At 34.7% G+C, this 15,861-nt stretch overlaps 1 protein-coding gene across 2 annotated transcripts; it reads right to left on the reverse strand.

Moving 5' to 3' along the window:
* Positions 1-1,129: 1,129 nt before the first annotated feature.
* On the reverse strand, positions 1,130-15,856 carry LOC128209790 (coiled-coil domain-containing protein 170-like). 2 transcript variants are annotated; one of them, XM_052913998.1, is made up of 16 exons: positions 15,506-15,856; positions 13,232-13,302; positions 12,565-12,622; positions 12,234-12,269; positions 10,582-10,635; positions 10,012-10,068; positions 9,744-9,848; positions 9,021-9,277; positions 8,596-8,743; positions 7,990-8,175; positions 6,583-6,699; positions 5,249-5,566; positions 4,592-4,792; positions 3,910-4,326; positions 3,245-3,481; positions 1,130-2,936 (listed from the first exon to the last, which is right to left on the reverse strand). In XM_052913998.1, exons 1-16 carry the CDS (start codon positions 15,743-15,745, stop codon positions 2,613-2,615), a joined length of 2,826 nt encoding a protein of 941 aa, XP_052769958.1. In that variant the 5' UTR covers positions 15,746-15,856; the 3' UTR covers positions 1,130-2,612. The 2 variants fall into 2 exon arrangements, with proteins under 2 accessions (XP_052769958.1, XP_052769959.1); XM_052913999.1 differs by lacking the exon at positions 6,583-6,699.
* Between the last annotated feature and the right edge of the window lie 5 nt (positions 15,857-15,861).

Below are 15,861 nucleotides of genomic sequence, written 5' to 3' on the forward strand. Positions count from 1 at the left end.
AAAAGGATTTTGCATAGCACCTATCACAGAATTTTAGTGTGGTCAGCGAAACAGGGATTACTATGTCCGGGGGCAGGGTCACCTTTTGTTTCTGATCAATGGCTTCAACGACATTGTGTAGTCTTCAAACTTGATATGCACATTGGTCAAAGTAAGTACCCTATTTATTTGGATTGTTGAATAATGGTGACCTGTACAGGACAGTTCTATTCAAAAACTTAAGACTGACTTGTATAAGGCCTCCACTTTACTTATTTGGTAACATTTTTTATCGGCATGATGTCTTTAAGGAAAGCAACCAACAAGACCACACTTCTTTTTAGAGTTATGGCCCTTAAAGCAGCTGCTGCTCTCTCAGATTGAACGTTTTGACAACTTTTTTATTTTTTATCTTGGAACGAGCAAATTTTTGCGTAAATATTCACAAACTAGTGATAAAAAAATACTGACAAAAGATCACATCGCAGCTTTTCATATTTCCGTCCCAAAATTGATGTTTTATGCATTTTTCTTAAACCGTTAGTAACGGTTTAAGCCATAAAACATTAAATTTGGAATGGAATTATGAAAATCTGCGATCTGATATTTTTCCAGCAGTCTTTCATCACTGGTTAGCAGATATTTACGCAAGAATTTGCTTATTCCAAGACAAAAAGTTGGAAAATTGGTTAATCTGTGAGAGTGCAGCTTTAAATCATAAAAACTAAATGCACCTTTTCCACTATGAGCATTTCTTATCCAATCTTTACTAAACTGGTATCAGAAGTGGGCATGATATTTCAACTACAAGTTTGATAACCAGCATGAATTACAGTCCATATAATGGTGAATATTCAACAGAATTGACTTTGTCCCCTCTCAAACTTGAGCATTTGACAGTGAGAGATGACAGGTTGTCATTTTGGACTTAAGAGGCTTGTTTATACTAGTTTACTTAATTTTGAAGACAGCTGTAAGCCGTTATTTATCCCTTCGAGTCCGTTACTTGGTAAAATAATAGTACTAGTAACGGTACTGGTCTCCTTTTTGAGAGCCTAAGAGAATGTTCCCTGGGTGGGGCTCAAAGCCCGAGATGTGAACATCTCTATCATTAGACCACTCTCTCAAGAGGTGAAGAAACAAAACAGTGTCCTGGCAGTAGGTTTATTTGCAAAGAAGTTATCACAGACCAGACAACTAAATAATGAGAACTAACTATTGCAGAGAAATACTTAATACATAAAAAATATAATAATAAATTGAGCTGATATGCAGCCCTAATAGTCCAATATAATGTATCAAAATGTAAAATATTCCTTATATTTTTAAATAAAATATATAAAACAATGAGCACATACAATGTTTTATTTGCTCCATGAATTTTGTTCTCTGCATATAAAAAAAGTTAAATAAAACAATATATACAAGAAACATGTCATTATTATGTGTGTATTAAATAGAGACTTAAATAATAATTACACCATCAAAAATCTGGCATACAAGAAAGACCTTTTAATCTCTCAATTTCAAAGAAAAAAATGGTAAGATAGAGAAAGAAAAATGATATAAAACGTTTCCCAGCTCTAGGCACTATAAAACAGGTAATTAAAAATGAATTCTAAAAATATCTGATTAATATTCAATATTTTCATCTGTTCCTCGATTTTTTTACATGATTTTGATATGGATTGTATGAGCAAAATATCGACGAATAACAGAAGAAAACACTCCAAAATATACAATAAGGCCACATTAACAAATGAGCGACACAAACAATAATAATAAAAGAAATTGAACAGATCTAAATTCCTACTTGAATATAAACTATGCATCTTTCTGGCAAATAAGCTACACTTTGTTTCCGTTTAAATGCGTGTGTTATGGTGACCACAAAATGCAGGGTACTTATAGCTGATTGTTATATACATGAATGTACTTGTGAGTAAATACAATATCATTTGTATTTGATTTAATGTCAGGATATAAAAAATATATTTTCAAACATAGTGTTTAATTGATAAGTTATAAATTTTTAATTTGTTTCCAAAAAAAGAATTCACGTTAATATACATTACGTACCTTTTTAATGCATATTAAACAAACAACCTTTATTCTCTATTCTCGGACAATAGTCAATATTCTAACAATTTCTTTTCTATAAACCTAAAAATATATACATGATACATGTATACTTTTAATGTCTAAAAAAAGCACATAAATTTGTTGACCTTCAATGGTTGTACATACCATCAGGGAGAAAGAGAATATAACAAAACTAAAGTTTATTTATTAATATCAACCTACTGCATACAGTTATATTTACCCCTAACAACATTCAAAATCTCAACTAATTATGTCAATGCAACAACCAAGCTCATACTATAGGTTACAAACTTCAGTGATGAAAACCAGGGATAGCTCCTTTCAGCATCTAACCAAGTCATTGACCAACTTTGACTAATTTCTTTCCATAACCTTGGCACTTTTGCTACATGTCATATATACACCATTATGTAAAGATACCTCCGAATTTCTACAACTGTAAAAGGACTGCCAAGAATCGGGGGAGGAAGTAGTCCTACGTCGCCTACTTGAATTAGTATATAAGTTATTAATCTAAGTCTTTACTATTTTCAATAAACTTTGGGGTCATATCTCCTCTGTGGGGACATAGAACGAGCCCGGCACTTGAGCGCTTTCCGCTTCACGCGTTCCCGCGATTTTCGGATGTTGTGCGACTCTGATGAGCCTGTAGTATTCTTGAAGTCAACATAACCGCTGACAAAGCCATCTTCCATGTCTGCGAGGGCTTCCTCAAGACTAAGCGTCGTAAAGGTATGACTGTGGTGAGCTTGAATGAGCTTTTCAAGGCGGCTGATGATTTCGTAGTCGGGGATTGCCAGCGTGTTGATGTCAAGACCCAACATTCTCGCGACAACCAGACGGAAGTCCAGTAACTGTAAAACATAGATGGTGAATTAAACAATGTTATTTTTGAAGTTGGCTCTCAAATTTTTTATTAGAAATTTAAACAGATTTTCAAAATTATTGCATTTAGGCTTAGCTTACATTGCTTTGCATTAACCTCAACTGACTGAAAGTGATTAGAAACCAAACTCAGGGAAATATTTGGTTAAAAATGACAAGAAAAAGTTTCATGCATTAAGGTTTAATGGTATATTGACTGGAACATAATTGAGATATTTCAAAATCTATGAGGATATCATCTGGGGCATATACTCTAATACCATAAAACAAATCTTACCGCTTTTTCTCTGTTCTGGATAGCTGTAAGAGCTGCTTTGGTCGTCCTGAGTTCACTGGTGAGAGCCTGAACAGCGTTGTCAGCCACCACGCGATTCTCCTGTGATGAATGATTGGAGGAGTTGATCTCTGTCTTGAGCTCACGAATCTTGTGCGCCTGCTTGCGTCGCAGCTTCTCAAGCTCTTCGACAGTCTTTGCAAGTTCTTCGGCCTCTTTCCTTTGTTCGAGTGTATGTACCTGAACATACAAAGAAACAGTTCAAGTTTACATACAGAACAATGTCATTGACAAAATTAAAGATGGAATATTCCTGAGTGGTAAAGCTAGGACTGTATCAGAGAATCTTCCTCTCACTCAGGGAGTTGAAGGGTCAAGACCGTCAAGAGGCAAGTTCTCTTGGCCTCTCAAAATGACATATTTAGTACTGGTTTCCAAATAGAAAGCAAACATCATGATTAATTATCTTTTGTCAAAATTGGGTTCTCAGGTGCTCTCTCACTTTACATGTTGCACATACTTTGGTGGTGTCTGTTTTCAGGACCGCTAGACATGTACAGAAAGTATTTACCTTACCATACATGTATGCAAACTAGATGATTCAGAGCATGAAGTAGATCATTCTAGAAGTAGACAAATAAAATCTGAATATTTTCCATTATACTAACCCTGAGTTCACTGGATCCCAGCAATTGAGCCTTTAAGTTGACAATCTCCCGTTCGGCATCGATCAGTTTGATCTTGTACTTCTCTGCAAGTTTCTCCATCTTGCGTATACGAAGGGTCTCCGAGTCCCGTTCCCGCTCAATGGTGGACTTTCCAAGAAGTTTCTCTTCAAGGGAGTTAATCTTCTTACGGAGGAGGTCGATGTGGAGATCCTTGCTCTCCAACTGTTCCTTAAGGCCTTTGACCTTGCGTTGAAGGTTGTAAATGTGTGTGGACTTGTCAGTAATGGCGTCTTTCTCCATCTTGACAAGTTGTTCGGCGCGAGCGATCAGCGCATCGATGGTCATATCGAGTCCCAGATCCAGCGAGATTCGGTCCATTTTCATGGCTTCTCCCAAACGCTGCATGCACCTCATGTACTGAAATGAACACGGAGATTATCATTAACCTTAACTTTGAATAGGTACCAGAGCACATCAAGCTAAAACAAAATGGTTGTACGTCTCTAAAATCGATTTTACAATTAAAAAAGGTTAACGTAAAAGACCTTCTTCACCATTAAAAATCCTTGCGACCTGGCAAAGTATTATCATATATTTCACACAATCACACACTCTTTTAGTTTCATTTTTTTTAATAAAAAATATATATATCAAAAACATTCTAATGAGTCTTGTGACCTACCCTCTCCTTGTCGGTCCTGAACCCGTCTCTGAGCACATCTCCTGCAGCCAGCTCACCCTCCGCTGAGCGACAGCGTTCCCGCATATCGGCTGCCTCTACCTCGGCCTTTCGCGCCCGGGCTGCTGCAGTCTTGTGAAGCTCGTATTGGGCCTCCAGTTGCTCTGTGAGTTCCTTGATTCTATCTTCTTGAGCCTCAAGTTTCTGAAACAGATGAATCAAGGTTTTAAACATTTATTGACTTGATTTTGCAGGAAAGGAATAATCGATAATAAAAGACTTAAGTTAAAAAGGATGATTGGTTAATGAATGGTAATTATGAATAACAAGTTCTAAATGCAAGAGTAATAACTAGTAAATTAAGTGTTCTTATTCAAAAATAGTTTCTTAAATTGCAATAAATAACTATCTGTTATATTGTATATTTTGTAAGTTCTTATTTATTTGGACAATTCTCATTTCATAACAGTCAATTTAACATGTTTTATAAAAACTTCAAACATGTTAAAATGATAATTATTCAATCACCTACTTCCCTAAATAGGATTATAAAGATTTTTTTCTAAGAATAACTACCACAGAGATCATTTAGAAAAATATTGATATTAAATAGATCATTGATCATCAATAAATTGAGACTCTTATTTCTTGTCAACTCACATATTTGTATTCTCTTCGAGAGAGGATAATCTCTTCTATTCTGCATCTTATGGAATCTTCCTCAAGAAGGTAGCTGGAGTCAGTCTCGCCTAGAAGCTTTGAAAGTTGGTCAACGAACAGGTTCATTCGGGTGCTGGCACTGTGTACGGATGTTGAGCTGGTGCGAATCTCGGCCTCCAAGGAAGCTAGGCGTGATTCTCTTATATCAATTTCCTTCCTCTGAGCATCAATAGTGCGTTGAGACGCTTCGAGACGGTCTCTCAGCATCTGGAGTTCACGCTCAAACTCAACCCGACTAGATCTTTCCATGTCGCGCTCCTGAGGAAACAAAAATATCATCACATGTAATATTAACCACAGTGAAAATATTATCATTGTTGCAGTAACACTAATAATTAACTAAAGAAATCTCATGCTGAAATGCACATGCAGTATGTAGTAAGCACTTAAGGTACCCAATGTGCAAATAAGATTTTTTATTTATCGTTTCATTTGCCTAAATGTTAAATTTTGATGCCTGCTGACCATAATTGTCATATCATTTGAAAGGGTATTGCTTAGTTATTACTAATGAACAATGAACAAAAATACACCATACACAAAGTGATCACAGGTTGTTATTTATATTCGCTGAAATTTGCAATATTTCAGGGCCAAAAATCTGTGAAAAAAAAAAATTCTTTTAATTTTGTATTTTCTTCTTTTTCTACACAAAAAAACAACTTTCAAATAAAACCAAAATTAAATGAGGTCACCAGATATCCAAATTTCATATAATTGTACTTTTGATTAAATTCCAATTTCACCAAGAGCACACAGCTATCTACATGAAGCACAAGCTGAAAGTGCCAAAGAGAAAACTAATAGCCAAGCAAACTCGTTGGGTAATTTGAAATATAAATAATAATGTGTTTATCTGTGACTGAAAGTTTCAAATTACCTGGCCCCACAGCAATTACAGAAATGCACACAAGATAACTTATTCACACTCATTCATAACAAATGTTTCGATTATGCTTTTCATAAACATTCAATTAAAGCTCTACCATGCGTTGACAATACTACTTATGTTTACTTTTTTTTATTGTTTATAGATTGTTCAAATCATAGTCACTCAAGATCATGATTCAAACAGTGCGTGCCATACTGTATCAACTACCTGAGGCCTTTTTACAGTCTTGCACGCACCCCTCGTTATAAAGTAATGACAAGACACATGTTTCTTTCACCTTAATCTAGGGGAATCCAACCGTTAAATTAGTGTATGTACAATGATATTAAAAAACAATCCCAACATTTTCTAAATGTTCATCATAGCTAGGAGAAGAACGTACCCTCGAAAGGCTACGATCTCTGCGACGCGGTGAGCTACTACGTTCCCGGTATCGTGTCGGGGATTTCAGAATCGATCTCAAAGGACCATCTTCAGGCCTGTAGCGTTCCCTGCTCCTCTTTTATATACAGAAATGGGTCATTGGTTAGGGTCAAGGGAGTGGGACCACAGATTTTGGACTACATGAATCATTATGATGCACCCAAGAACATTTGGCTCCAGTTGATTTTTGTTGTGAAGAGAAGTTATAGTTCAATTTCCTCTGAATGTAACTTAACTTATTTCAAATGAAAGTTGCCAACTTTGGGGCAAATATCCCTTAATGCACTACTTATTTTAAAGACAATGTTGAAATATAACCATTACTGCAATATTAATAAACACACAATCAACACTAGCTACTTTATTTTATTATTAAAGAAATGCAATTAAATTTTGATCAAGAATAAAATCCTTTTTACATTTTGTTTTCATATGTAATCCATAGAATCATTCAAAAGCCACAACACATTTTTTTTATTCTTGAAATATACTAGTCAAAATTTGGAAACTAGGTCCTAAATCTGTGATATCCATACTTCTACAGAATTCTACAAGAAGGACTGTATAAATTGAAGATTATATTTCAGTCCTGATTTTCATATCATAATGTTGAATTGATATTTTATCAAATTTTCAATTAATAATCTTAAAATCAGTTCATAAATATAAATTAGTTTACATCTTTGATACATTGTAATTAATGTAAATGCTGAAACAGCTAAGTTAGTTTATAATAATGACTTATAAATCAAAGACTAACAATCATGCAATTAAAATTTATTGATGCATAATATTTGCAAGTTAAAAGAAAAATGAAAAAGTTACATTACATGATTACTGGGTGAGGAAAGATCAGGAAAAAAAAGAGTACCTCATAGGAGCAGGGAACCGTTTGTTTTTCCAATATTTATGATTTTTAGGGGTGATTTTGTTGCATACGGCAACTGGAGGATGAATATAAATACCCCATGTCATCACTTATGAAGCAGTCTTCCAAAATACATCAAGGTCATTTCAATGTTTTGCAGACAATTCAACTTTATCTCAGAAATAAAAGTGGCCCAAAGTGATGATTTGCAGTTATTGTTACTAATTTATACAAATGATTAAAACTTTGATGAGAGGCCGGATGATTCAATGTATGTGTAAAAATTTCAGCACTCATGGAAAAACTGTTAAACATAAGATATAGATAAGAAATCAGTTTGTTATATAAGAGTTAATTGCAGTTAGTAAGTAAAATATACCAAATACAGCAAGACTATCACTAGCTAATATTAGTAAGAAGAACTGAAAATAAATAAAGACAAGCCAAAGAGAATAGCCAACTACTGACAAAACTACACACTAAACATATAGTACATACAGATCTAAGTGTTTCCCGTTCTGACTCGTATCTCGACTGCATCTGCTGTTCACGACCCATCTCTGACACGAGACGCATGATGGTTTCCCGGCTTGCCTTTGTCTCAAGTTCCGAATTGTTGAGTGTTTCATTCAGCGTGAGAAGTTTTCCCCTCAGCAATGCATTTTCTTCAATGGTTTCCGAAATCTAGAAATATATTAATAATGTTGTTTAAAGGCAAATACAACTTCTGCCATTATTTTTTTCAAATTCATGAGACATAGGACTAATTATTCCTCTATATTTGAGATTCAACAGGCTGCATCTAAAGTTCTACTGGACTAATAGTGTATTAAAACTAAAAAACTGTCAAACCATAAAAAGATACACAAATTGTTTGTTGGCAGTCATTTGATTCAGATTTTTTAGTGGGCCAATAGATAGAAAATTATTTTGTTTTAAAACAGAGATGTCTTTGAATTAAACAAAAGAACAGTATTCTCAAATTTATTTATTTGCTTACTTGTGCATTAAAAAACTAATGTCAAGAAATATTTGACAAGTCGGTCAAGTCTGTGCAAACAACATATTTTTCAGGATGGTCTTTATACCCTCATCATTACATACCCTTCTGAGCACGTCCTCGGAAGAAGGTCCTGCAGGAGAGAGTGTGTCAACCTTGAGAAGGCTAGCGAATTGCGACAGGAGGTCCTTCATCCTACGCTCAAGTATCTCAACGCGCGCGCATGCCTCCTCACGCTCCTCCAACTGACGCCTACATAGTGAGGTGAATTGGATTGCAATGATAATGAAATGAGAAATGAATACAGCTTGGATTAGTGAAGATGCACTAAGATAAGATTAGTTTGGATAAGTTTATTTGATTTACATATTCCATATGTTTCCAGGCAATCAACCAGTACTGTTTTGTGAGGTAATGAGAAAGTTCCCTTGATGAGCTCCAAAACCTTAACCTCAAGAGGGCACAACTAGCAACAAAAGACCACTCTTAGTTGATATTAGATGAGATGACTTCAGAAACAATGTCTTACCTCTGCCTGGTTTCCAAGTCCACAATACGTTCCTGAGATGACTTGTTTTCTCTCTGCAATGCACTGACAGCAACCTCACTTCGACCTGCTACAGACTCAAAAGCCCCTGCACGACCTTGAAGATCACTGATCTCACCACGAAGAGAGTCAACCTGTCTTTGCAGACGAGCCTCACTTTCCCTGCTTGTTTCCAAGAGAAGTTTCGATTCCTTTATCTTGATATCGCGTACTTCAAGCTCGTTTTCAAGCTCCTTGTTCTGTTAGAAAGAAGACATTGAGATCAGGCCTTTAGATGAGTTGAACATAATGCAATGAGATCTCTGACTTCTTTTAGATACGTGAAACAATGATCATACAGGGGTTGCAGGTAATGTTTGATTGTATGACATATGGATAATAGACAACAACAATCGATCTTCTAATAAAAAATATTAGAAAGTGTTTTTCCTTACTAAATTTTGGTGTGAAAATAATATTTATTCTAATGTTAACAACTGCTTAGTCTCATATATTTCAAATTGGCCAAATGACAAAAGAATAAATTCAAGACATTTGACATATATACGGTAATATTTGATCCCCCATCATTATTTGCAGGTGTGAGACCTTCTACCAGTAACAGAGTAGTTGTAGTAATAGTCCTTTCAGCAATTTTTTTTTTTTCTTTCCCTTCAATACTGTTAAAGCATTTTTGGTCAAGGGCAAGTCAGGTTATGTTATAACCTTGGTTTGTAGTCTGTCCACTTTAACTTGCAACTCAGCACATTCTGTCCGAGATGCATCCAGGCTTTGTCGGGAAGATGAGGCAGAATAAAAGTTGACTTCTTGCTGTGAATATAAAAGGTACAAGGTAAATTAATGGAGTAATGTTTGTGGTATTATTTGTCTATTGTTTGATGTCTGTTAAACCTTGATCTAAGCACCTTTAAACAGGATCTTGGTTAATTTCAGGGTGGGCTTCTAAACAATAGCCAATCAATGATGTACTGACCATTGATCCAACTGCATCCCTGAATGTTCCAAGTCCCAGCCCAGAGATTTTAACTTCCTGGAAGAGAAGGGACATAATAATGACTGGTATAATGATAAATCAATCTTTTAATGGAAACACATTAAAAAAAAAGGTTAATTATGATAGCATTACAGAAATATGGCAATATTGTAAAGTTCGTGCATCAGTAACTACATGCATTATTTCCAAACTTAATGCCATCAAAAGTTTTAATTTTTTTCAATCTCCAAAAAATAAATCGCCAGATGTCAATTTCTTTTTGTTGACCAAACATCAATATCAATATATTTTCATTACTAAAGTAAAGGAAATTATTGGATAATTCAATTAAAATTAAATATGTTCAAGGCCTCATATATAGCGCATTGCAAAATGAAATTGTTAACATGTGTACTATAAATATTTTATGTGAATATCCATCAGATTATTTTAACTATTGGCAAAGGCTTATGTATTTGTTAGACTCTGTCACCAATATTTTGACTAAGAGTGTTATCATTTCAACTTTTTACTGGAGAACCAGACGAACTGAAAACTATCAATGCGTACCTGGTCACCATCCTCGTCAATAGTCAGCTGACGTCCACGCACAATTACTGTATCCTATAAATAAAAACGATTAAAAATATGATGTCATAATTAATTAATATTTTGCAAGATATTGAGTCTGCATGGCTTTTTATATTAAGTGGGAAAAATGAAAAAACAAGAGCTGTCACAGTATGTGACGAATGCCCCCGAATGTGACATTGACCTACGAACAAGGTCAGTACATGAAAAGTTTATCTTGCCTTTACGTGTCAAATACATATATGGCAAGTTATTTTAAATTGCCTCTGAACATCAAAAAATACCACCCATACTTGACAACCTACACTGTTATGTCCTTATATTCAGAATTCCCTTGTGAATAAACACTGTATCTTTCACCTTAGAGGAAGGGACATGGGTCTTGCACAAGACACATCGTCTTCGTATGTGGAACACATGTAGCAAGTGATTTTAAAATCTGTCCATACAAGGGAAAGCTACAGCCCGGACACGACAACCTATACTCTATGTCCTTATATGCAGCACTCCATTGTGAATAAACACTAAGTGTGACCTTGACCTTTGCGGTAGGGACACGGGTTTTGCACGCGACACGTCGTCTTGGTATGTGGAACACATGTGGCAAGTTATTTTAAAATCTGTCCATACAAGGGAAAGTTACAGCCCGGACACGACAACCTATACTCTATGTCCTTATATGCAGCACTCCATTGTGAATAAACACTAAGTGTGACCCTGACTTTAGAGGTAGGGACACGGGTCTTGCACGCGACACGTCGTCTTGGTATGTGGAACACATGTGGCAAGTTATTTTAAAATCTGTCCATACAAGAGAAAGTTACAGCCCGGACACGACAACCTATACTCTATGTCCTTATATGCAGAACTCCATTGTGAATAAACACTAAGTGTGACCTTGACCTTTGAGGTAGGGACACGGGTCTTGCACGCGACACGTCGTCTTGGTATGTGGAACACATGTGGCAAGTTATTTTAAAATCTGTCCATACAAGGGAAAGTTACAGCCCGGACACGACAACCTATACTTTTTGTCCTTATATGCTGCACTCCATTGTGAATAAACACTAAGTGTGACCTTGACCTTTGAGGTAGGGACACGGGTCTTGCACGCGACACGTCGTCTTGGTATGTGGTACACATGCGGCAAGTTATTTTAAAATCTGTCCATACGAGAGAAAGTTACAGCCCGGACATGACAGCCTATACTCTATATCCTTATATGCAGCACTCCATTGTGAATAAACACTAAGTGTGACCTTGACCTTTGAGGTAGGGACACGAGTCTTGCACGCCACACGTCATCTTGGTATGTGGAACACATGTGGCAAGTTATCTTAAAATCTGTCCATACAAGGGAAAGTTACAGAGCCGGCCGGCCGGACGGTTGGACGGACGGTGCGATTTTAATATGCCCACCTTCGGGGGCATAAAAATACTCAACACATTTACCCTTCATTGATGAACCAACATTGAGCCTATATTGAACCAAAATGGAAGCTACACTGAACATACATTGGATGTTTTATACTGGGACAAAATTTAAAAAGTCAGAAAATAACATAAAACCGTGTACACCTAAAAATCAAGTCTTATATAGAGCCTTCATAGATCCTACATGTTCTACTTACACGTTCATTTGAGGAACTGCCATGACCGTAATTTGACTGCAAGATAAGAAAGGGTAAGTTTTTTAGCCTGCAAGACATTTTAACATACAAACACAAGCTCTGCAGAGCATTTAAACCAATTGTAATTAAATTTTTTATATAAAAACAGTTACGATAGATAACATTTATAAGGACAAGAAGACCAGGATATAATGAACTAGTCATGATTTTTTTTCAATGTATAGAATTGAACTTATAATTAAAGAATCATATTATAAGTTCTTAAGGGGTAGCATTTATATGTCAATTAATCAAAATATAAATACAATTGTACAGATAATAGATTTCTTACAAAATATTGTGCACTTCTACTGGTTGAAGTGAGCTTTGACGCTGCTGAAGATTCCATACTGAAAAGAATGAAATATTATAAATCATATTTATGGTAAATCTTCTTTAATAGAAATATTATAATTCTACAAACACATAAAAGATAAAATTAAAGATATTTCTAAACACATAAAAGGTAAAATAAAAGATATTTCTAACATTTTAAAAGGCGTAACAAAGAAGCTTTGTTCCATTTTCAAGACCTTCCCTCATATCATCAGACAATTTTGTTCCTACTGTTAATTTTTTGCCTTTTGGGTACATCTTTCTGGTAGTTTCTTGAGTTTGGAAAGATGTTATAAAGTATCATTTTGATAGAGTGCTCTTATAAACATAATCCATATCAAATGGCACTTAAGTGACAATGTAATTCAGACAAAACTTTACCCCCCCCAAAAAATATACTCAACATACTTTCCCTATTTTGGGGGGCAGTGAAATCGGAATCAAACAGTTTAATTTCTATTATTTTATAATACTTTTAAGACATCATTCCTGATGAAGTAAAATAAGAAAGATCTTCTGCATCTAATGAATGACTTAAAATTAAATACCCAATTTCAGCCACAGTGCAAACAAACTGTTTTTAAAGGATGGCCTTTAAACATATTTTTTATGTAATGCAATACCTAACAAGCTGCTGTATAAGGGCATCTTTCTTTTGAAGCTCATCCCTGGCCACTTTAATCTGTTCTTGTAACTGAAAAAAAAAGAACACAACCTTACATTCACGCAAATTAACCACAATCTTTAAAAACTTTTGTTTTTAATTCACTCCTTAAGAAAATTACTTGTACTGTTTTTTTGTAGTAAGTACTGAGATGTCCTCAGGATCATAAATTGTGAAATAGCTGTAAATAGTTAATGAGCTAGGAACAGGACCAGGCTTCCCTAAGTTTCAGGCATCCTAAGGAATTTATTGGAAAATGTAGCAACATAATGTTGATATGATAAACAAGTCTGACTTAGTCAAAACATTGTCACCAGGAGAGTAATATGAATGTTATAACTGTGACAATTAAACCAATAAGACTGAATTTTTTAAACCCTCTTTCAAAGGGTCACAGATGAACAATGCAACATGTATGTAAACACTCAAGTAAAATAGATTGGATAACAATATTAGTCCAGAAGCTATTTATAACTTATGTTACCCTGTTGTTAATGTACCAAAAGTAAATAAACATTGACGTTACTTGAACTAAAGCCAGACAGATAATTCAAGTTTCCACTTTTATATTTATTTTTTCTTATACCAGTATTTGGTATCGTCTTTCTTTTTTATTTTGTTTAAAAAATTCCAATACTTTTGATGTTTGCATCACTATCATAGAACCAGTAGTACCGTTTTTATGTTTATCCAGCATGTGTGGTTTCTATAGCAACACACAGAAATATTGATTGCAGAATGGTTTACAGGAACAATTGTGATTTGTCTGTCAATATCCATTCCCTTCAAGTGTGAGCAATATCGATATAATATTATGACAAATTATTGTCTTATCTGTATTTCCAACACACTTCATTTTTTTACATATCTTTTAAATTTGTATATAAATTATACAAGTTGCGTTTAGAGGAATGTGTGATTTAAAAAAATATATCTTCAGGGTAACTATTGCATACAGTCAAAAGTACTGAAACTTCATATATTAAACAGGTCTAAATAATTTCATGAATGGTACTGTGACTAGGAAACTGTAGTGGTTTAAATTATTTTCAAGTAAAATTAGAAACAGGAATGTTAATAAACCATGTAGTGAATTTTATACAAACATTAAAACTTAAATTGAATTCTGAATCATAACTTATATTTATTCTGAGACACTTACATTATGACTTCCCAATCTTTCAACAAATTTCTAATATATATGGTCATTTAGAACGACTTTTAGTATGACATCACACCATTATTTTAGTCTTAGTCAATTTTGATTCATGAATTTCTGACTGCCTCTCATAAAGCATTAAATATTTCATGTAAGGACAAAATAAACCAGTTAATTCAACAAAAGGTTAATGTGGTGCAATTTACACCTTACAGGCACATGCATTCGCATGTAAATTGTACGTACACAGAAACAAACATATTTTTCTTTTCATTATATGTATAAAAGAGATATAAAAAATGACATTGTTGAATTTGTGTCAAAGCCCTGTATGCGCTAACATTTTAAAACTGTGAAAGATATAAAAATGTTATTTCACTGTTTAAAACAGTGTTATATCATTTTTATTTCACTGATAATCTATTACCCCCTGGAAAGCATATTATAATCATTGCTCATTAATTACATGTACATTTATATGGAAGAAAAAATAAATTAAAGGAGCATGTTTTTTATAAATCAGTTGTATATCATATGGCTGCTTTTCTGTGAAGAATAGTTCAACAGGTGACATAACAATTCATATGGTATTTGCCGACCAGTAATTGAGTGTTTGGTTGCACAACGAAGCAACTGACCAATAGCATATTGTTTGTCAACTTTGCACATAAAACAAAAACATTCAACATGGAGCAAATATATAAAATGAAATAATGTCCAAAGGGCTAACATTTTGCAAAGAGTGGCTATAACCAAATAATATTATTTTTGTTTTCAATAAAAGCAACACTTGCTGATGAGACATTTTTTCAAAAACCATATCACGACTCCCATTCACACTTAAAAACTGCCTTTTAAATTTATTTTTACCCAACCAAAAAGTTTTTTATGGAAATGTGCATATACACTGGAACTACATACAGGTACTATATTAATTAATGACAAATATTTGTAAATTGTTTCCAATGTCAACTCTGTGTCAATATTATGATAATGTAAATAAAGTAAAACTCAAGTTAGCACATGCTTTCCCTCCAAGAATCTTCAATTAAAATCCAATTAATAAACACTTACATGAGTATCAGAGAGTGGTGTCCGTCTAGTGAATCCAGGTGATGGTGGTCGGGGGTTAAACTGGGGGCTATCACGCCCGACATACATGCCCGAAACCGGAGATCGAGCCCTCGGGGAGCGAGCCCTTGGCGATCTAGAACGTGTGTAGCCTACTTCATCAAAATTCACCCTTCTGGCTTCGCTTCTTACCAATGGTGGGAGGGATCCCTCCCTTTCTAAGTCTCTTAAGTAACTAGCCATTATTATCTTCCTGGAACGGACACCGAATATCGCAAAGTATCTCTTTTGTCACTAGAATCCAAGATAAACGATGAACGGTTGCTCAAATGTCATCCTAGCAACATCTAAACATTTTT

Source organism: Mya arenaria, chromosome 11, assembly GCF_026914265.1.
Source record: "Mya arenaria isolate MELC-2E11 chromosome 11, ASM2691426v1".
In the NCBI taxonomy this organism is placed as follows: Eukaryota; Metazoa; Mollusca; class Bivalvia; order Myida; family Myidae; genus Mya; species Mya arenaria.